General features: G+C 31.8%; 3 protein-coding genes across 5 annotated transcripts; 2 read left to right on the forward strand and 1 right to left on the reverse strand.

The window, feature by feature from the left end:
* The first annotated feature begins 1,383 nt into the window (after nt 1–1,383).
* LOC102577772 (transcription factor APFI-like) lies at nt 1,384–9,913 on the forward strand. 3 transcript variants are annotated; one of them, NM_001288142.1, is given in 9 exon segments: nt 1,938–2,053; nt 4,221–4,364; nt 8,373–8,498; nt 8,588–8,739; nt 9,161–9,211; nt 9,213–9,219; nt 9,221–9,225; nt 9,228–9,232; nt 9,235–9,849. In NM_001288142.1, coding segments are annotated over 9 exon segments (801 nt in total). In that variant the 5' UTR covers nt 1,938; the 3' UTR covers nt 9,431–9,849.
* A 9,437-nt stretch (nt 9,914–19,350) lies between these two features.
* On the forward strand, nt 19,351–21,379 carry LOC102592897 (galactinol synthase 2-like). The gene is made up of 3 exons (XM_006346903.2): nt 19,351–19,775; nt 20,454–20,777; nt 20,858–21,379. Exons 1-3 carry the CDS (start codon nt 19,452–19,454, stop codon nt 21,191–21,193), a joined length of 984 nt encoding a protein of 327 aa, XP_006346965.1. The 5' UTR covers nt 19,351–19,451; the 3' UTR covers nt 21,194–21,379.
* A 771-nt stretch (nt 21,380–22,150) lies between these two features.
* On the reverse strand, nt 22,151–23,134 carry LOC102593237 (putative germin-like protein 2-1). The gene is made up of 2 exons (XM_006346904.2): nt 22,965–23,134; nt 22,151–22,871 (listed from the first exon to the last, which is right to left on the reverse strand). The coding sequence occupies exons 1-2, from the start codon at nt 23,086–23,088 to the stop codon at nt 22,309–22,311; spliced, it is 687 nt and encodes a 228-aa protein (XP_006346966.1). The 5' UTR covers nt 23,089–23,134; the 3' UTR covers nt 22,151–22,308.
* Nucleotides 23,135–23,499: the final 365 nt, after the last annotated feature.

The raw sequence follows: 23,499 nt of genomic DNA on the forward strand, positions 1-23,499 counted from the left end.
CGGTAAGAAGGGGTGGATTTAGATTTAAATTATTATGCACGTGAACTCATGATCTTTCTACAAAACTCAGTATTTTATGTGCATATTTCTTAGAATTGATCTAATATAACATGCTGATCCGTGTGCTCCAAAAAAGAGTTGAATGACTCACTTGATTGAATGCTAAGTTATTTACTCAAAGGAACAAAAATCAATTATCACTTACAAATACTTTTTTTCAATAACCTTATTCTCTATTTTGAAGGGAAAAATTATGTCTAAATTGGTAAATTTCTCTTGAAAAAGGACAACCTTGATATAAAGGGAGCATCACTCAATGAGATTTCTCTTGTTATTGGACAACAAAGTATATATGTCATGTAATAAAAGTATTAACTCTTCTATCTTGATCTTCGTAATCAGTTTTTTTCTTCATTTGTTTCATTCCATTCTATTTTTATACAAATTTTATAACCTTAAAAAAATCAAATTTATTAAGTTATCAATGGTTAAACTTTGATGTGAATCTTGTTTTTATCAAACAAATTCTTCAATCATTACTCAAATTATTTTATGTATTACTGATATACAATGTTAAAGTATATCATTCATACAAATAATTATCACTTAATCATAATTAAGTGTGTATTTTCACTTTAATTTTTAGTATCCACGATTAAAAATTAATTGATAATATTATATACCCTGTCTCGTATAGAGAATCTAAAAGCAAACAAATACAAACATGCCTTATTTTACATCTCATTCGAGTCTAACTCGAATAGACAATACTAAATCAATAAAATGTTGAAGTTAAATTATTTAATTTGGGATAAACATAATATACAAATAAGGATCCATTTCACCGCAAAATTGTTTAGCTTTTATCAAAAAAATTCACTTTATTTGAAAGTCAACATTTGACCATGAAAAATCATCAAGTTATATTTGGAATTTGGCAAACACCAAATACCATGTTTTCAATATATATAACCTATTTAAATTATATTTTATATTTAAATCACATTTCGTGTTTTTTCTTCAAAAAGTACATTCAAATAATCAAATATTATTTGCAAAAAATTATGACCAAACACAATTTCTACTTCAAATTTTAAAATGAAGTATATTACTTTTTGTAATAATATATAGTAACTCATATTTGAAATTTAATATATGATATTTTATAACTATTTATTTTAAGTTATTAATATTTTATAATAGATTTGATTGTATATTTAATATTCAAATAAATTAACGAAGTTGAGAGTGAATTTGCTAGTTTTTAAAAAAATTGAGGAGTATAAAATTACTTGAAAAAAACACATTCAATACTTAGCAAAAAAAAAAAACATAATCAAACACAACTCTAAATAAAAGCTATAATAAATGATTTAAACAGATAGAAAAGGTTCGTCCGATTCAACTCATTCCATTTTCTTCTTCAAATAGTGTTAGAGCTAAATTAACTGAACAATCCCTTTCTCTGCAGAATCACATTTTCAGGCAGATGGGTACGCTGGGGAAAGCAATCTACACAGTCGGATTCTGGATCCGGGAAACGGGTCAAGCCATTGATCGTTTGGGCTGCCGCCTCCAAGGAAACTACTACTTCCATGAACAACGTACGTATACTCTATCCTCTTCATCTCCTTTGAGATTTTAGGTTTTCGTATTTGGTAATTGATTCTTTCTCACATCAGTGTTTGCCGGCAAAGCTTTTTAATTAATTACACAATCCCTAATTTGCCTGGAAATTTATAAAATTGGGACAAATTAGAGTGGAATAATTATTATAGAGTATCATGTAGCTGGCCCAGCTGTTTTATCCTCATATTTGGAATAAAATGGGTGAGAATTAACTAGTGGAGTGAAATGAAATGTTTTTTTTTTTTGTTTGAAGGTGGAGCTAAATTAACTGAACAATCCCTTTCTCTGCAGAATCACATTTTCAGGCAGATGGGTACGCTGGGGAAAGCAATCTACACAGTCGGATTCTGGATCCGGGAAACGGGTCAAGCCATTGATCGTTTGGGCTGCCGCCTCCAAGGAAACTACTACTTCCATGAACAACGTACGTATACTCTATCCTCTTCATCTCCTTTGAGATTTTAGGTTTTCGTATTTGGTAATTGATTCTTTCTCACATCAGTGTTTGCCGGCAAAGCTTTTTAATTAATTACACAATCCCTAATTTGCCTGGAAATTTATAAAATTGGGACAAATTAGAGTGGAATAATTATTATAGAGTATCATGTAGCTGGCCCAGCTGTTTTATCCTCATATTTGGAATAAAATGGGTGAGAATTAACTAGTGGAGTGAAATGAAATGTTTTTTTTTTTTTGTTTGAAGGTGTAGTTGATCCATTGATTGTATATGTGATTGAGTGTTGTTTAAATACTGAATTCATTAGTCGTTTCACATATGATTGAATATTGAAGATGATATCGAATAATCAATGGAGCTAGTGACATTTTGAGGTTTTATTCAGCTGGAGAAAGCTTCAATTTGATTACCGTTCCACTTATTTGTCTTGAGGTTATGAATGCCTTTGAAAAACTGAAAGGGGGATCTCTGATTTTGATTTCACTAGTGTAACTTTATTTCCTAAGTAGGTGAGTAATGCTGGGAACAGATGAAGAATGGAGATTCTTTCTTTCAGAAGAAATGTTGTCATACTAACATATAATGTGACTACCTCTCTGAGTAAATTCTACTTTAGGCAAAAACTGGAAAGTAGAATTGCATGAAAGATGAAGAGTCATTGCTTGTAAAACGACAAGGAGTAAATTATTCTCACTTTTTTATTCATGTTAAATCTGATAAGAGTACTTGTATTATTTACATATACTAGGATACCGCCTAACAACGCCCGTGCATTTTAAATTATCTAAAAAGAAAGTCAAATCCTAGAACCATTGTGATCTTCATATTTCAGGGCAATCTAAATTTGATCTAGTAAATTTAATATAAAATAAATTGGTTTCTTAACTCAGTCAGTCGTGAGATCAATGTCGTAGGTGGATTTTGTTGAAAACCTTGAGTTTAATAATCCAACAACATATCCCATATGTGAGGTTTGGGAGGGTAGAGTGTACACATAACTTACCCCTACCTCTTGGAGGTAGAGAGTCTGTTTCCGAAAGACTCCCGACTCAGATAATGCATATTGAAGACATAACAAATACTAGAGGAAGCATTACATAGCATTCATGAAAAAGGAACAATATCAATAACAAAATAATGTGATAACCAAAGCACAAGAAACAATCAGTAGTAACAGAAATCGAGGGATAAGAAACTACATGAATACAGTTGGTATTAAATGAGAAACTACGGTGCACTAAACTACGACCAATCTTATCCCCCAGTAAAGTGAGACAATGCTCAGTTACCTACTAGCCTTCTATTCTAGTATATTATCTCCACATCCTCCTATCAATTATCCAAAATTTGCAATTCTACTTTCCAGTTTTTGCCTAAAGTTTCCCAAGGGGATAATTTTAGTGTTAAAGAAGCAGATGATAATTCTGTGATGCTGGATTTATTTTAGTTCTGGAGAAGAAAAGGTGTCCTATATTGAAGTTGGAAATATTTTCTTATCTGTTAAATATATAGACTAGATAGATATATTTATGCTATTAGAGTAATGACTCTGAAGACTGCTGATGAAATGCAAGTACTTGTGTTAAAATTATGCTGATATCTATCTCCCCATATGTCCATGGTTTACTGGCTTGTTATTGTTGGTAGATTCTCCCAACTGCAAAATTTGGATTTTCCAGAGTTCAACACCAGTAAACTTTCAGACTCCGTGCTACTTTATTGCATAAGTCTCTCAGGCTAACTGTGTGAAATTATTCTTGTATATACATATATTTTTGTCAAATAGAAAGAAGCTAATGGCTTGGCATCTTTGGTTGTAATCTTGAACATTCATTGCTTCTTTTGTCTGAAGAGTCTGGTGACAAATGATATTTTGCTGGATTGGTCATTTTTGAAATAATATGCTCACAATCAACAAGTTTGCCATCTGATTTCTTCATTCTAGTATGTATGTTTTTGCATTATAAATGTAATACAGCTGGAATTATTTCTTTTACTACAATATTCTTCGCTTTTGGTCAAAGAATTTGTTTTCCATTTTAAGTTTGAATATTTGTTTGTCAATGTCCTCCAAAGCGCATAAGCTACACTCCTGCATCTTTTGACGTTTTCCATTTGTACTTCCTTATTCCAGTGTCAAGGCATAGAACTCTTATGAACTTGTTTAACAAAGCACCAATGGTTGATAAAGATGCTTTTGTGGCGCCAAGTGCATCTCTAATTGGTGACGTTCATGTCGGACGTAATGCTTCTATTTGGTATGGATGTGTTCTGCGAGGTATGTTCTGCTTCCCATAATATGATAATGTATCTGTATATGTGCTAAAATATTCTAGTAAAATTAATTGCCTGGACAAAGTTGTTGCTGCATTTGGCAGAAACCTTCTTTATGTTGTTTCTCCCAGAGATGCGTTTAAATCGTACCTATTGATTTTGAAACATAAAGATTGTCAACACTGTATGTATCCTAGAGACATTGAAGTAGGGGTGAGGCAGTGAGCCAAAATCCCATCTTGTCTGATGAAAAGCTTATATGTTTCTTGAATATATGACGGAGGGTAGACTTTTGGAATATAGCTTCTTCTTTGATAATTCAGAATTAATTTTCTGCGGTTCTCAAACTTTGTTATTGAAGCAATCATTTGTCTTGTACAAGTTCTCAATTTAGCAGGTGGCATTTCAATGATTTCATCACTGTACTAGGCTTAACTCACAAGTGATTGTTTTTTCCTCTTAAATCATCGTTAATCTAGTTCTTCCGAAGTTCTGATATTTATGTCAGTTTTTTATGACCGAATGATTTATTAGAAAAGCATTCAGTGAATGCAACCGCATACATCCAGTGAGACCAGACTACTAACTTTAACCCTCAACCAGCCCCCCTTACTACATCAATCATAATCCAACCCACCACCTGACAAACAAAACAGAGCTGTAAGCAAAACCTGTTATCTCAATTCAATTTAATTCTCCATTGGCCTTTATTCTGTTGTTGAAGCTACATCATTACCTCTAAGTCTGCACCCTTGTTTGTTGCTTCCCTGTTTCCTATTCAGAAAATTTCCTTTATTACTTGGTTCACATCTTATTGCTAACCCCCTTCAACCTTGAGTTCTTTTGTTCTTTTTCTAGTTTGACCAAAAATCCTTAAAGATTTCTGAATTCCTAAATTTCTGCTATTCCAAAACTGAAGTTACCCCATTAACTTCTTATTCCACTTCTAGTTCTTTTGATTGTACATTTTCATCAATTACTTGCAATTCATTATCAGCTATCTGTTCTCCATCACCATATTTTTACCCATTATGCTCATTGCTTCTGCTTCGTTATCTTGACCATGTTGGCTGTCCGTCTCTTGTTCACTGTTAAGACTCCTTTATTGAAGAGTGTCCTCCCCATATTTCAGAGTATCCTCTTCAAAATCAGTAGATTTCCTTTTCACTAGAATGTTACTTGTCTCTGTTAATGCCCCAGTGTCAGAGGTGCCTTCTCTGATTTTCCTCATCAAGAATGTTTCCTTTTCTGTAACAAAAATCATTGTGGCGTATTATTTTCCATCAAAAGAATATAAATGAAGAAGAAGAAGAGATTGGGACAAGCTTCAGGTGCCAATATAAACCTGACATGTTTAGTAAATAGTTACCTGTTGACCCCTCTTCTCCCCCTTGTTACTTTAATCAAGAGTGTCTACGTCATCTCTACCATTTTAGCTGTTTTGTTTGCAGTTGTATATTCATTCAACTTACTCAGTCTTTTTTTGATGCTATCCCTCCTTACAATTATTTTGATTTTTCTGGGCATCATGAAATGCCACTACCACTCAATAGGATGGCTTCGATGCTCAAAGCAGTGGCAGACTAGCACAGCAGTGTTCTATCCTTTTATTCAATGACATGTAGGTGTGGCCTTCAAATTGTTGGGCATGGGCATCTTTCAAGACATGAGTTAAACTGAATTGGCATTTATTTGTCATGAAAGAACAATCTTGCTCTTTGGGAAATATTTTTTGATGCTCTTCCATGGGTCGTCACTCTATCGGGTTTGGATTTAAAGTCTTAACCATCCTTATGTTGTGTCTCCCAATGTTACATTCTTTCTTGTCTGAAAACCGAGTACCTCTAGCAACAACACATCTCTCCGAAATTGCCACCGACTCCATCTCAAATTGAATGAAGTAGAAATTTTGGTCATCAACTGCTTGCTGGGATAGCTTTTGTCCCCATGACAACATGTTGCTTTTCCCAGCCATTGTATTCCTTCACTTTGTCGGAAGTTCCCTTCACTCTGTTGATCAAAGGCTGCTTTGCTTTTGCAAGTGACCCCGTATCATCAACAAATTGCTTGATGTTTTCTTCCAAATGCTTTCTTATTCTCCATTCCTATCATTTTCGGACATTTGAATAAATTGCTGGTTCATTACGTGACAGCTTCAACCACACAGAAACTCCCTTTATGGTTTATGCTTTACCCACCTCTATCTCAGTGTTCTGTCGGGGCGGTGTTTTTTCTTTAATAGTTCCCAAATGGTCGGAGACCTTTGCAGCTTCATCTGTCATCTGCGAAAGCACTATAAAAATAATTACCCTCCTTGTACACAGGTCCATGAATTTGGAAAGCTTCCCTCTCAATCTAGTGAAGATGTGGAAAAATACTATCATATCCGGTTAGCCATAATATATATGTCTGTTGTGGGTCTTTCCGTTTTTATTTTTAAGACAGGTGAAAGTGGGATTGAGGTGAACATCTGTTTATATAGTTAACCTAGCCAGGCCTACCATAGGAGTCTAGAGGCACAATAAGTGTTTTGCTAGATGAGTAGTTAAACAGGCCTTCTATAGGAATCTGGAGGTACAATAACTGCTTTGTAGATGATTAGTCTTTTTCTTGCTCTTTCATTCTTTTGACTTCGAGCAAAGTCGAAGAGAGGTCAAACTGTCCTGAAAGAAATGTTGATTTTAATTTTCTAGTAGAGTATTTTTCTTAATGGAAGCAAGGGGTGCACCTTTTGTATTGGGCAATACAATAAGAAGCAACAATATATTAGACAATTCTCAGTTCGCCAAAAGATGACAAGCGGCGTTGACATATGAGCATTTCAGAATAACAGTTAGCATGACAGGATGTCGTAACTTCTGTTCTTGTAACTTTTTTTTCAATTTTTATTTTGTATGGTATTGGCTTGAGATGAGTTTAATGGAGAATTATGATCAGTGAGGGCATATTTATTGCTGAGGCGTGGTCGTTGTTGTTTGCTTCTGCTCTTGCATAGCTAATTTTTTATTACAACACCCATAATGCCAGTTTATCTTTGGATTTCCCTTTCTATTGTCACATATTCCAAGTACCAGGGGATTGTTTGAGGTTGGATCAGTTTAAATTGATTAGGCTGTACTTTTGGTTGAACTCGTTTGTATTGAACAAGTGGTGTTTGGTTTATATACAACTACTATTACTTATACGCCTCAATTCCAATCTAGTTGGGTTCAGCTATATAAATCCTCACTATCCATGTCGCTCCAGTTCAAAGCTGTTTCATACCATTATTTGAAAAAATTAGGTTCCTTATATTAATGTTTGATTTAAATATATTAAAAAATATTCAAGTTCAAAAAAAATATATTAAAAAATATTATTTATGAACTGTAAATGAACATAGATGCAAAAGTGATTATTCTTTAACTATACTAAGAATCCCTTAACCATATTGGTAGAATTAGGTATGTTTACTTTGGGTTCACTCAGAGTTGGAATTTTCTAAAAGAGCCTATACAATATGTCAAGGCCAATCATTCAATGGCCAGATTTTCACTATAATCTCACAAAACATCTTTTAACCTCCCAAGCACCTCCTCAAATCTCTCTTACTGTCTAAATATCAATCCGCTATTGTGCGGGATGACCAGAATTTAAACATACTTTAATTTATACCAACACATTGAATTGAGTATACAATGTTTTTGTAGTGCTGTTAGAAGATGATGTCTCATGTTCAATACATGTTGCCACAAATTTTGATTGATGAATATCCTCCCATGCCTGGAAATATTTTATAAGTTTTTATCCCTTCTTGAATCTTGATTTTTTAGGAACTTCCTGTTTCTGCCATATTGTCATTTAGTCAATTCCTAGCTCCTTAAGGGCAAGGCCATAGAACTCTGTTTTGGGCTGTAATTGCTAATCTCTTAACAGGATAGGGCTTCAGTCAAAATTTGATTGCAGTTTTCCTTAGTTTATTTTCGAGTTCACTTGATTGATTCTAATTAGTAAATAATATGCTTCCATGCAGGTGACGTGAACAGTATTAGTATTGGAGCCGGAAGCAATATCCAGGACAATTCTCTTGTTCATGTAGCCAAATCAAATCTAAGTGGAAAGGTTTTGCCAACAATTATTGGCAACAATGTTACTGTAGGTGAGAACTATTTGGCAAATCAATAACATACACCCGCTGTCAATATTTGCAATAACCTTTGTGGTTAACTTTTTAATATAACTTTGAAGGTCATAGTGCTGTCTTACATGGATGTACTGTTGAAGATGAGGCATTTGTTGGTATGGGTGCAACTCTGCTAGATGGAGCTGTTGTGGAGAAAAATGCAATGGTTGCGGCTGGTGCCCTTGTCAGGCAGAATACGAGGATTCCTTGTGGAGAGGTTTGTGGTAACCTCATTTTAAGCTATTCATTTTGCCATCATCTTAGGTATCGCTCGGAACACACATCTGAGTTTTGACTCTGGCATGGCAATTAACCTAAAGATGGATTTGTTTCTTGTACATTTCGATGCTAGTTGCTATGTCATGCAATAGGCTTCTTAATTATCAACTAAGAAAAGGTCTCTTAATTTTTATATTCATAAACATGTGAAGTTGTGGCTTAGATAACTTGACTTAGGATGTGGATATAAAGAAATTCCCGGGTAAAATCCTTTTTGAGGTTAATCTTATGTTCTCTGCCACCTTTCTACCTTGCCAGCATAGTGCACTTCCATCTTTTGGGATGAAAACTATGGAAGACAATTGATTACGTTTAGCTTGCTAATAAATGTTATTTTGGTGTTCTTTTTCATTTAACAGGTCTGGGGAGGAAATCCAGCTAGGTTTCTGAGGAAGCTCACACAAGAAGAAATTGCTTTTATCTCGGAGTCAGCAGCCAACTATTCTAATTTAGCACAGGTCCATGCTGGTGAAAATGCAAAAAGCTTTGATGCGATTGAATTTGAGAAGGTGTTGCGGAAGAAATTTGCTCGCAAAGACGAGGAGTATGATTCTATGCTGGGTGTTGTCCGTGAAACACCTCCCGAGCTTGTCCTGCCTGATAATATCCAGGCACCAAAGGCCATTTAAGTGTGGATCCAAGTTGATTATCCCTTGGGTTTTGTGGTGTTAGCCAATTTCTTTTTTCATTGGGCTGATCAAACAAGAAAATACTTAGGTTTCATTCTCAATAATTAAGGTCAGGCCGGAACATCAAATGCTTAATCCAGGTTTGGAGCTCTTGCATTTCCTTTGCTGATTCTGTTTCCAGTCAGAAGCTTTGATTGTGGATCAAGTACCAATTGTATCGTAGAGCAGATAGTTGGTTTTTTCTAATAATCAATTTGAAGCCAGCAGAGTGTTCTTGTCAATCTCATTTTTCCTCGTGAATAAATATTGGTTCCTTTTTCGCAAAAGGTTTAAGAAGGCAGTCCCATGTACCCTGTTACACATATAGTAATATACTGAATACTGCAGATTGCGAAAGTTGGCTTCTGCTTCGATTTACCTTTTTTGGTGTGTTAGTGTGTATTCTGCCTAGTGCCATGTGGTTATATTTCTTGCACTATGCTAAATTGCTAGTTTGTTTTTCGGAACGTTGGGAAATAATTAGAAAACATTAAAACTAAAGTGACATGACTTAGATCTGGTAAGAGAAGAAATTTCATATTCTTGATTGCATCTTCCTTTTGTAAATCTTTTTCATGCTTGTGTCCTTCGTTTGCCAAGAAGTCTGGCGCATTGGTATGCTTCCCTATATATATATATGCTTAATTGTAGTCTTGGTAGCTTCCAACAAATATTTGAAATTTCCAGTAATATCTCCCAGGGGATGACTTACAATATCCTCTTCATTGATAAAGTTGACAATCTGTTTTCATTTCTAGTTCTTTGTATCCCATTTCTTTTGTTAAATACTTTTTCCAGGGCAACAAATTGATTAATGTTACATTACATGCATGTACCAAAAACTGCTCCTCTAGGATATACTATTTATACTAGAAAATGAAGTGGTGGCTTCTCTTTGTTTCCTTTTCTCTTCCGCTTGTTCTGATACCCGCATTGGAGCTTGACTATTTCAAATTTGCACCACGTAGGGCTCCATTCGGAGGAAGGAGGGACCACACCTGTTGGTGGTTCTCCTTGTTTTAGTTAAGGGTATGCATTTGAATAAATTGTCAAGAAACTTCAGCAATTTGTATTTGTTAGGTCAAATATATACATCCTGCCTCCATTATTTAATACTAGCCAGAACCAGGCAGATATAGTTCAGTCTAGAAACTCTACTTGGTAGAATTTGCTTGGATTGGAAATAAAGTTCGTCCTATTTTGTGCATTATTCTGAATGACATGGCATAAGTTATGTTCAAAAACGCATTTCGGGGAGAATCAGTTAGCTCTGGTTGCGAGTAGTTATAGTTCATGAAAATTGATATAATCAATTTTAACTTGTTTGAAATTAAGGTACAAGTAACATTATTATACAACGTTATGACAATTGTAGATAAAATTCATCCTTGAAGAATTTCCTAATACTTTCTTCCGAGTATATAGTGGGGCCGGTATCCTTGGCAACATCCCTTTCGAATTTTCAGAACCATGACTCACCCCCCCCCCCTCCTCCCCACAGCAGTGGGTTGGGGAGCAGGGGCGGACCTACAACTTTAAAGAATTTTAATGGGTTTGAGCTTAGATATATGCATCTGGAATAGTATATACGGAGGCAAATTAAGTGTAATTTGTTTCAGATACACTGTATCATACTATCATCCAAGCATGATTCAAATGTAATTGGATACAATGATAAGTCCGGAATCAAAAGGGTGTTGGGTTCTGAAGGGTGATTACAGCGTCATGCGGAAGCTTACAAATTGCATATCATATGATTGATAAATTAAATGACAAAAACTTATACTAAAAATCAAAATATTATTATATCAAAACTAATATAAAGAAAAACATTGAAACTTTAGAGAGAATAAATCTCCCCATAAACAAGACTCTTAAACGACTACATTGTGGATATTTTTGTTATGTGTTAGAAGAAACAAACTTATATTTATAGAGTCCTAAAACCTTTCCTACTAGAAAAGAACTAGCTACTCCAAAACCTTTTCCTAAAAGGAAAGAATAAACCAAATATAAAAAAATATTATATTTTCCTTTCAAGAAAAGTAAAAACATTTATGGTAATGTTTTGTCTTTTCTTTAAGGAAAAATAAATCTTAAATTATGGTAAGAAAATCAGGGCAAAACCCTAACAAAGGGCAACAAAATTTTTTGAAAATTTCAAAAGGGCAATTAAATTATTTATCAAACCAAAAGGGCAACAAATTCTAACAGCGTTTAAATCAGGGTTTTCGCCGCCAGGTGCAGAAAATCTATGCGCCTTACAAGGCGCAAGGCTGTCTGCGCTTTGCAAGCTATTTTTTTTAAAAAAAAAAATTGATTTTACTTTCTTGAGTTGTTATTAATTTCTTCATTGGTTTTATTCTTATTTTAAATTAAACTAAGGATACACCACAAATTCAATGCGTTTTGCAGGCTTTTTAAAATAAAAAAATCATTTTGTAAATTGAGTATGTAATTCTCATTGTTTGACTTTTTCCAGTAGTGATATAGTTTGTGAGATGGAACGTGGAATACATAAAAATACCTACTATATAAGATAGCATTTCAATTTTAAAAATACTCAAGTCTAAAGAAAATAAACATCAAGAGGACCCTAGTGTCTAAACAAGTTGCTATAATTAGTGGTTGAATCTTTTCCAATATATGAATAAACAAAAAATGTGTTGTTTAATCTTGTGGACCCTAGTTTTTTTTTTAAAAAAAAAAAAAAAAAAGCCTACGAAACGCATTGAATTTGTGGTGTATACTTAGTTTAATTTTAAAAAATTAATAACAGCTCAAGAAAATAAAATTAATTTTTTTATAAAAAAAAATAGCCTGCAAAGCGCGGACAGCCTTGCGCCTTGTAAGGCTCAAGGCGGCTGAGCCTTACAAGGCTAAAAGCTGATGCGCCTTGTAAGGCTCATGGGTTTCTGTGCCTTGCGGCGGAAACCCTGATTTAAACGCTGTTAAACTTTGTTGCCCTTTTGGTTTGATAAATAATTTAGTTGTCCTTTTGAAATTTTCAAAAAAAATTGTTGCCCTTTTGATTCCGAACTCATACAATGATACTCTCATTCGTATCTAGTATCTTACTTGTCTTTCTTCTCTCTGGCTCACTTATCTTCCTATGTATCAGTATTTTAGAATGTATATGAGTTTCATAAATTTTATGTATTTATATATCTAGTATCAATTTCATATATATATATATATAAGACAAACTACTCTCTGATATCAATTTCAACTTATGTATCCCACATCAATATCATCAGTATATTCATGCATAGAGGCGGGGGGGGGGGTGATAGATAGCTATACAATTATATTTATTTACAAATCACGATCTTAAAATTTTAAATTTGCCACTATGAATGTAGAGAACAGCTTCATAAGAGCAATAAATCACGGTGCTCAATTGAGGGTATCATATTTAGACCAAAATGGACATTCCTTTATTAGCATAAGAATATTAAAGTTGGTATTTGACACATGCTCATCAGTCCAACGTTCCCACCTAAGTCTATCATATTTCCCATAATATAGGATAATGTTTTTGGACGGTTTGAACTTTTCAATATTTGAAAACAATATTTTATCTTTTTATCCACCAAAACCCTCAAATTTATGTAAGACCAACTATATTAACTAACTAACCATGAAAGAAAAGTTTGGAAAAGATCTAGAGAGCTTTCTATATTTGCTCTTCTAGGTTCTTTTTGACATAATGCATTTTCTTATATTTGACTCTTTTTAGTTTTTATATTATAAAGATAAATGTTCATTAATAATTATGTATGAAATACTTTACCTTTTATATTTAAATTCGAAATCTCTTATTAGAAGTTTCGTGTCTTTTGGTGATGTCCTCCTCTTTTTTAAAATGGTTTTTTTTCGTTTCTTACCCTAATTTCGATATTTATTATAAGGACAATTAATTTGGTATTTATATCAAAAAGTGTTTTATTTATTGTAAGGACAATTCATTTGGTATTTATATCGAAAAGATAAAACACTTTCTGTCAAAGATGGCATTAGCAAAGCTTCAATTTGTGATTTAAGAATAAAATAATACTGTAATTTTTAGTACGTAGTGCTCTTCTAGATCTTTATTTTTCAATGAAGCTTAACGTGGCAATTTTTTGTTGAAACGTGGCAAAAATGTGGGGTCAGGTATTAACTTTTTTAGGTAAAAAATTCAATCCACGTGTCTAAATGCTTAATAACTTGATGCAGACGTTACAATACCAAAATGTTTTTCATCGGCGATAGTTACGCTAGTAAAGTGACGGATTCAGAATTTTTTCAAGGAGATTCAAAATAAAATATATTATTTGAGATTTCAATTTTAAATTTCAAGATGAATCTTAAATTTCTCATTCACTAAATTAATTTCTATACATAAAAGAAATTGAAAAAATACCTTAGATATATCTTATAATATTTTTACGGAGATTTAGATAAACCCCTCAATATAGCTCCATCTGTTGGAGGTAAATAATTTGTATTTGTTGCACCTAAAAAGAATAAAAGAAGAACGTAATGTGTTTTTTTAAAAAAAAGATCAATCGCTTTAACCCTTTAGTCAAATTTTAGGATTTGTTTTAAAAGAGAAGTTGAATACATGACAACAGTAAATAAATGTTAATTAAATTGCAATTTTTCAGTTTTTAGTCCTTGTGAAATAGCAAAAAGATGGTTTTTGTTAATTATAAAAGTAGCATAACTGTTTATCCTAAAATTGTTAAATTTATCTATAGTCAATGGTTTTGCTGTAGATAAATAAGGTTGTCGGTTCATAGCTATACCGACTTACCATGTTTGGTTTTAAAAAAAAAAAAAAATGGAATTTCTACTTTATCCAATAAATTTCAATTAAAATTTGACGAGTTGGGGTTTTAAATTTTTTGTTTTTATTGTAATTTGTAATAATTAACGGTATTTTTTCTTTCACAAAATAGTTGTAGATAATAATCTTTCATTTTCAATAGTAAAATTATAAGTTAGAGTAATCAAAGTAAAAAAATAAAATATAACGAACCAAAAATCATGCTCCTCGATTGTGGGGAAGTTAAAGTAGGTGTTTGGACGGATAAGTCATCAGTTGAGAGGATAATGTTTTTGGTCGGTTTGAGGTTTTTTCAACTGTTAAGACCAACTAACTTAACCGAAAAGTTTGAAAAAGTAGATTAAAAAATAATTACTCCCTTCATTCACTTTTAATTGTCATGATATTTTTTTTAGAGTCAAACGATAAGAATTTTGACTAACATTTAACGATGTATTTTTTCACCATGTTGATATGCAAAAAATTGCAATTTATAGTACTTTTCATATAATGTTTGAGTATCTAATTTTTTTTGTTTAAAATATCAAATTAATGTAATCTAATTTAACTTTAAAAATTAGTTAAATTGACTTTGGAAAAACGGTCATGATTAAAAGAGGACGTTACATGACTTGTTAATATTGCATCACCAAGTGATATTTGGTGGGTGACAATTATGTTAGTCAAATATTTTTATGGTGAGTAAATAATTTTTTGTATATTTATTATAGTAGGCTAAAATAAGTAGAATTTGTATTTGTAAAATTTGATCTTAATTTATTTTACCTCTTTAGTTGATTTTAGATATTTCTAAAAGAAAACATGGAATATATGACACAACGAAATAAATGGTATGTAAATGAGTTGTCCCCTTCGATGTAAAAAGCTAAGATTCTTAATTCGAATTAAACTACATTAATATTTTTATGTTTATTAAGCACGCGACAAAACGAATTTTAAATTGTCAACATTCTTCATTATTCAGAAAATCGCTTATTTTAAAATTATATTATCAATATTACTTAAAATAAATGTACACTCCAATATCAAGATATCTATGATCATCTTACATGACTCGACAATCAATGCAATGCATGTGTCGACAGGCTAACTAAATGAAATGAGTGTTTTTTGTTCTTTTTTTTCTTGTACAAAAATGATATACTTTGGACTATTTCTTGAACTATATTATTATCAGAAATGGACTAGTAAGAGTACAAGCTTAACATAATTAAAGAGTAATTAAGTGATTAAATCATTAATAATCAAACTAAATATGTGAATATTCACAAATAAAGAGATCAAAATGCATTTTTCATTTAATTAAAAGTCATATAGTTAGTTAAATCGTACAAAACTATAACTATATCTTTTCTAAGATTGAGGGATCAAAAAATGTTATTAAGTTTTTTTTTTTTTATTAACTTTATATAGATTAAATTCAACAACAAAAATTGAGGTCGTCATGCAGAAACTTTGAGACATGTGGCTAGCTAAATTTTTGAGGACTTTGGCTCAAATGTTGCATCACCAAGTATCGTTAGGTCGGTAATAATTATGTTAGTCAAATATTTCAAATATTGCATTTTGAAGTCGGGCATTTGATCGAAATATTGCATTACTAAGTGATGTTTGGTCGGCGATAGTTATATTAATTATTATCAGGTGGCGTTTGATCGGCGATAGTTATATTAAGCATCACCGGGTGGTATTTGATCATCAATGATTACTGTAGACAGTGAAGTTTTATTGATAATTCTATACTAAATTTGGATTAAATATTAAATTCATGATACATTGATCAAATCAAATTATAGGTTAATAAAGTCGAATTAATATTTAAGTCAAAATTATATGACTTAAATCAAGTGCAAATTACATTTGGGTCAGTCCATTAAGTTGACTAGATGAGCCCAACTCATGTTCTTCAGGCCCAGGAATCAAAATTGTTCGGACCAAAATACCCCTAAAGCCCTAGCTCAAGCCTATATAAAGAGGTCTTCATAAGACTAGAAGATACACACATACACACATACAAAGAAATACATAGAAAATCCTTGCTCTTTAGTGGTGATCTGCAAGTCTTCCGCATACAAAGAAGTCTTCGCTCCAAGTGGCTCAAGAACATCCGTGAAGAGAATAATCAGGGGATTACATATCTTTTATTAAAGATTTTATAAAGATTGTAACATTTGCATAAATTCAAATACAAATACTGTTGTTTGTTTGCTATTTTCCTTTCCTGTTTTGTTATATTTCAGGGACAAAACTTTAGAAGCTTACAATTACATTAGTCGAATACCTCCATTTGTGAGAAAATATTTTTTTGTATTAACATCCGTGAGTAAATGTTTTTTTCTATTTATTATCATGTAAGCTAAAATAATTTATTTATTTTTTGGTATTTTCATAATAACGATCCTTCATTTGACCTTTTTAGTCAATTTTAGATATTTTATAAAGGAAACATGAATTGCGTGACATCACAGAATAAATGATATGTAAATAAATTGTCCCTTTTCAATGTAAAATTAAAGGTCCATTATTCGAATTAAATTACATTAAACTTTCTTATGTTAGAGTACGCGACAAATTGAATTTTAAATTGTTAACATTGATTATTCAAAAAATCCTTATTTATTCCATTTGTGTATAATGTTTGTTGTAAAATTTAAGAACAAAAGAACAATATAAAGATAAAGACAAGAAGAATATAAGACAAGTGGAACAATATGAGATAACTTTCTTTCTTTCAAGTGTACAGCAAATCTTCAAGTCTCTACAATATGAACCCTTATGCCTCTATTTATAGTGTAACATAGAGGCATACAAAAGGTTAGTCATAAACATGACATTAACATGAATATAATGGGGAGGTTATGGAAGTGAAAGGTTACAAGAATAATGGTTATAAAGGTGGAGGCTATGGAGGTTATGGTTATCTTCATAATGGAGGAAAGTATGGAGTAACTTCTTGATGTAGTGGACATCCACAATATAATATTATTTTATAACATAAGTTAGTTTTATTTAATAATATCGATATTACTTAATATAAGTGTACGTTCCAATATCAAGCGATTCACGATCATCTTATATATGAGTCGACACAGACTCATTAATTGAAATGAGTGTTATATTGGTTTATTTTGTGTAGGAAAAGGTTACACTTTGGACTTTTTTGTTGAACTATATTATTATCAAATTTAAAATAACAGTGTAAGTTCAATATAACTAAAGATAATTAAGTGATTGAACGTGACTATTAATAATCAAGGTTAAACTTGTGAACATTCACAAATAAAGGGATCAAAAAGTGCATTTTTCCACCAAATCAATGGTCAAATATAGAGACTCAAATATACTTAGTCAGTATTACAAAATTAAAATTAGTTTTTTTCTAAAATTAAGGAATTATAAATTGCTATTAATTTTCGTATTAACCGTATATAGCTTAAATTTGATAGTGATAGTTGAGGTCGTCATGCAGAAATAATTAGTCAAATATCTAGATATTACATCATCACCAAGTGGGTAAATAATTTTTTTGGTATTTACATTACATAAGCTAAAATACATATATATCAAAAGCCTAAATGGCAAAAAGAAGAAACATAGCGCAACTTATTTTCATTACATTACACATGAGAAGATATTATAATAAACTTAATTTCTGGTATAATATTATTTGTGTCACAACCTAAGCTAATACTCTCTCTCCCTAATTACTTGTCCACTTTTGAATTGACACACATATTAAGACAATTAATGACATAGTGAGTTTACCATTTTACCCTTATTAATTATGAAGTGGATGAAAAGTTCCATATTTTTAAAAGTAATTAGTCATTTAATTGAGGGTATAATAGGGGGAAAAATTGTCCTTTCTTGATTTGTCAAAATGGACAAGTAATTAAGGACAACTATAAAAAAAAATGGACAAGTAATTAAGACAAATAGAGTATACTACAGTTGTATTGATCTCACAAAAGATATTTTAATCAATTTAATTAACCTATCGAAGTAGCCTGGCATTTTCTTTGAAGGAATTAAATTCAAAAGAAGTAGCTAATCTTTTACATTAAAAAAAGAGATCCAGGTGTTAATTATGTGTGCACTTTAAGAATGAGATAATGTTGGGTGGGCCAAAAAATTGATTACTCTAGTGTATACAAGTTTGATTAACTATAGTAATTAAGAAAAATTATCAAAGATTTAACATAAGTTATTCAATTTAGGCATAATACCTCAAACTTTGTTTGGATAAGTTATTTACATATTTAAACTAAGTCTTATTTTAATTGAACACCTTAACTTTTAATAAAGTGCTCTAATTAGATACTTTTGATTTAAATTTTGAGCTTTTCTTTTTGTGTATTTTCATTAATTCGTTTGTTATAATATAGTTAAGTTAATCATATAAAATATGTCATCTTCTTTAATTATATGCATTCGCATGTATAAATCGTAAAACTCCATGAAACTTTTTTTTTTAACTTTAGATTGGTCCCTATAATTAAAGGAAATAACATATTTTGATGTGGTTGACTTAACTGCCTACTAAATAAATACAAATACATCTAAAAGTTTATCAAAATTCAAATCAACGTTATTAAGAATTGAGATATTCAATTAATACATGACTTAATTTAAATACATAAATAAAATATTCTGACAAATTTAATAGACCGATTAGGTATTAAACCTTCTATATAATAGTATTATACTTTTGCCTCACCTGCACCGCCAATTTTATCCATAATTTTCTCTCTTGGATATAAAAAGTAACCGACGAAGTCAAACGCATTGACACGACGTCGTACGCTCTTGCACACAGCTGAATTTCATTTCCCATGCAATTTTTTTTTTTTTTTTAAGATATTACTAAATTTTTTTAGTTTTCGAATATCTAAATTTTTTATTTGAAATATCGAATTAATATAATCTAATTTAACTTTGAAAATTAGTCAAATTGACTTTCAAAAAACGCAACATGACAAATAAAAGTAGACTCTGGAGTATTTTTATCATCTTACCTCATGCCTATATAAAGGTACTCAAGGCACCATACTCTATACACACAAAAAAACTCATCAACATACAAAACACAAAAAATAATTCTCTTCTAAACTCACAAAGAACTTTAATTTATTTTTCCAAAACAAGTTGAAAATGAATCCAAATGTATTTGGTGTTGCAAACAATGGTTTGGCTAAGGCAGCAAGTTTGTTTAGCCATGCCTATGTGACATTTTTGGCAGGTAACGGTGACTACGTAAAAGGTGTTGTTGGTTTAGCTAAAGGGTTGAGAAAGGTAAAATCTGCGTACCCTCTAGTGGTGGCGGTGTTGCCTGACGTCCCAGAGGAACACCGCCACATATTGATCAATCAGGGTTGTATAGTCCGGGAGATCGAACCGGTTTATCCTCCGGAAAATCAGACTCAGTTTGCTATGGCTTACTATGTCATCAACTACTCAAAACTCCGCATCTGGGAGGTACGTATAAGCTAGCTTTTAGGTTTGAATTTAAACTTTAATTTTGTGCACTAAATGTGTATACGTTCAGTCGCAATCTTTTAAATCAAGTTATATACATCGAAGCTAGTATATAGATATATTTTGAATTCCCTAAATATAAGATTAGAGATTCACTCAGTGATTGAAGGTTTATCTTGAGGTTACAAGTTTAGGCATTTTGCCTTGATTTTTATTAACTTTTTTTTGGAGTTGAACTCTGAAAAACACGTTTGACCATAAAATTTTGGAATTCAACTTATTTTGAAGAATATGAAAAACAACAAAAGAGTGTTTTCACCTTTTCACTCCAAATTACTCACGACAAGTAAAAAAACAACTCCAATTTATATTTAATCCCAAACATAGTTGAATTCAAATATCGTTTTTCACCTTGAAAAGAAAAATAACTCTTTTTCAAATTTCAAAACGAAACAAGGTCAAACTCCCACTAAATCTCGTCGAGCACTGTATTTTTATTTTTCAAATTTTTCGACCCAATAATAAAAATTCTGAATCCGCCTCTGGACCAAATACAAAATTTATACATCAAATGTAACATACATTAATGATGGTGTGCAAATTTCATTACTACACGTATGCTTTTTGTGACCTTATTAAAAAAGAGATTAAATTAGTTTTTGTGATGATTAAATGCAGTTTGTGGAGTATAGCAAGATGATATACTTAGATGGAGATATCCAAGTTTTTAAGAACATAGACCATTTATTTGACTTACCAAATGGCTATTTCTACGCCGTGATGGACTGTTTCTGTGAGAAAACTTGGAGCCATACCCCACAATACAATATTGGATATTGCCAACAGTCTCCAGAAAAAGTCCAGTGGCCTGAACAAGATTTAGGACCAAAACCAAATCTTTATTTCAATGCAGGCATGTTTGTATTTCAGCCAAGTCTCCTTACTTACGATGACCTTTTGAGTTTCCTCGAAGTAACCCCTCCTACCTCTTTTGCTGAACAGGTAATAATTAAAAACCGCGTTTTTTTTTTCTTGTAGTTTGTCTAAATAACACTTGTATATGATGAAATTATTGTGTACAGGATTTATTGAACATGTTCTTCAAGGACATTTACAAGCCAATTCCAAACAAGTACAACTTAGTTTTGGCTATGTTGTGGCGTCATCCAGAGAATGTAGAGATTGATAAGGTGAAAGTTGTTCATTACTGTGCAGCAGGATCCAAACCGTGGAGATACACAGGAGAGGAAGAGAACATGGATAGACAAGATATAAAGATGCTAGTGAAAAATTGGACGGAGATATATAATGATGAATCACTTGATTACAACAACAATAATGTTAATACTGATAACAAGTTCATGCCAATGCCCCCTCGCGGTGGCCGGGGCTGTCATACAGCCCCATCCGCCGCTTAGGTTGGGGACAGACTTATGGGCTCTTCAAGATACTTAGAGTACTCTACTATAAATATATATGTATTTAGATAAAGGAGAACGTGCTATTTTAAGTACGTTCTCCATGAATTTGTGTTTACTATTATTATTATGAAAATGTATTGGGAGAATATATGAATGAACTATATATATACGTATTATTAGTTTTGTTTTGTTAGTTTTATATGGAAGTCCAACCATATAAAAATGGCTTTGGCATCTTCAACACTTCAACCTAGCACTGCATCCGACTCTAAAGTGACTGGTAAATAATGCTTAATTGTTGTTTTTTTGTCTTAGATTATCTATCGTGATTTCTAAAAATAATTATCTCAAATTATTTATCGTATTGAAAGTTCAACATAAAATTAGCTATTTTCTCCCTATTTCCCCCATAGTAGTGATTATTTTTTAATACTACAAATATCACAATCATAAGGTGATGTTATGAATATTCAAATATCAATAAACCATAAAATATTTTTTCCATAAAAAAAATCCTCCTAATTAGTACTCCTTTCTTAAGGTGTGTAAAAGAGAATCATAACAGATAATTTGTACTCATAACAGAAACAATTTTCATTAATGGAAAATCTTGCAAGAATCCTAAACTTGAAAATGTTGATGACTTCTTTAGATAAGGCATAAACAAGCTAGGAAATACGTGAAATTATGAATTTGAATCATCAGTACTACTTTTCATGAACATCAACAACATAATATGTTTGGCATTTCTTTAACTATTATTAAAAAGTCAAATATAACATTCTTGAAAAAAAAATTATATTATTGCCACAAAATCTATTATTTATCATAGTGTGTTGGTTTTGTCCTTTTTAACATTGGCCTAAATATGAAAAACAAACTACTCACCAAGATTTTGAACCCCAAAATGTCTTTTTTTATAACAACAAACAATAAACGTCATTTTATTATAACACAACAATAACATATATATCTCGCTTAGTATATCTAATAATACAAAGTTCAAGTAAAACCAGTCAACATGACTGGATAATCTTGAAGTTTGTTAACGATTACAAGATAAAGAACACACAAATTAATAATTATAGCACCATAATCTGGCTTATACTAATTTAGTTGTTATCCCACCAGAATTGTGACTGGAGATAATTCACAACTTTCTTTTCAACTTGGAATGCTTTAGCGAGGACATCATTATTGATGGATGGGTCGGAGCCAAATACTGCATTTGCGATAGTAATGACTCCTGGATTTTGACTACTGAGTCCAGCAAATGCAACGGCCTTAGTTTTTCCCACGTTAAACTGAAAATGAATCAAACCTATTGGAAAAACGAACACATCTCCAGGATGTAGAATCTTGGTAAAGAGCTTGTTCTTCATATTTGGACCAGGGTTTGAAAGGACAAAACCAACATAGAGTGTGCCCTCAAGGACTGTAAGCACCTCGGTTCCTCTAGGGTGCGTGTGTGGTGGGTTGAGACCATATGGTGCATAGTCAATACGAGCTAAAGAAATTCCCAGAGTGTTGAGTCCTGGTAAGTTGTTGACGTTCACAGCTGTTACAGCAGATCCAACATTATTTGAAGTATTTCCAGCTATGTTTAAACCTGATTTGAAGAAGTCATCAGCAGTGACAACCTTTGGATCTTTGCATACTTTTCCATTCACAAAAACTGCATCATATAAGGAATTATAATTAGAACATAACAAAACTAGTTAGTGTTGCAATTACTCTTGAAATAAGTTGAAGTAGCTTGATAATTTACCAGTAGTCATAGAGTCATTAATAGCAACACAAAAATCTTGTAAAGGACTAGGATCAGATGCATGGCTTATTGAAGTCACCACAGCCAATATGGCAATGATTAATACAAAGGACTTAAGAGCCATCACTAATTAGAAATTAACTCTAAAAAAAATTGATCTATTATTGTTCTCTCTGTTTGTATGTGATTTATAATTTGATAAGAGAGGTATCCCTACTTATAGATAAAATATTATTTGAATTAGTCTTAAAAGTTTCCCTAATTAAACAAAGTGTGAATTAGCTTCTGCACAATTACCAAGTCATATATGGTAGTAGTAAAATTTTGAAGATTTCATGAGTTGTGAAGTTGGGTCAACAACTATAAGGACTAATTAATCTTATAATTTTATGAGAAGATATAAGAAACAGTTTATAACAACGACATATAATTATTAAAGACTAAATCATATTTGTGGAGGACTTACTATTGGAAATGGTTATGATTATAATATTGGATGTGGAAGAAAAAAGAAGTTGAATACGATGATAGAAAC

This window comes from Solanum tuberosum, unplaced genomic scaffold (assembly GCF_000226075.1).
Source record: "Solanum tuberosum cultivar DM 1-3 516 R44 unplaced genomic scaffold, SolTub_3.0 scf00085, whole genome shotgun sequence".
NCBI lineage: Eukaryota > Viridiplantae > Streptophyta > Magnoliopsida > Solanales > Solanaceae > Solanum > Solanum tuberosum.

Bases quoted from the DNA above. Each gene is read 5' to 3' on its own strand.
- LOC102577772 (XM_006346901.2), top strand. From the start codon at position 1,490: ATGGGTACGCTGGGGAAAGCAATCTACACAGTCGGATTCTGGATCCGG. The intron at 4,365-8,372 runs GTATGTTCTGCT...GCTTCCATGCAG, and splicing joins GTATGGATGTGTTCTGCGAG to GTGACGTGAACAGTATTAGT. The intron at 8,499-8,587 runs GTGAGAACTATT...ATAACTTTGAAG, and splicing joins TGGCAACAATGTTACTGTAG to GTCATAGTGCTGTCTTACAT.
- LOC102592897 (XM_006346903.2), top strand. From the start codon at position 19,452: ATGAATCCAAATGTATTTGGTGTTGCAAACAATGGTTTGGCTAAGGCA. The intron at 19,776-20,453 runs GTACGTATAAGC...GATTAAATGCAG, and splicing joins CAAAACTCCGCATCTGGGAG to TTTGTGGAGTATAGCAAGAT. The intron at 20,778-20,857 runs GTAATAATTAAA...TATTGTGTACAG, and splicing joins CTACCTCTTTTGCTGAACAG to GATTTATTGAACATGTTCTT.
- LOC102593237 (XM_006346904.2), bottom strand. From the start codon at position 23,088: ATGGCTCTTAAGTCCTTTGTATTAATCATTGCCATATTGGCTGTGGTG. The intron at 22,872-22,964 runs GTAAATTATCAA...TATATGATGCAG, and splicing joins TAATGACTCTATGACTACTG to TTTTTGTGAATGGAAAAGTA.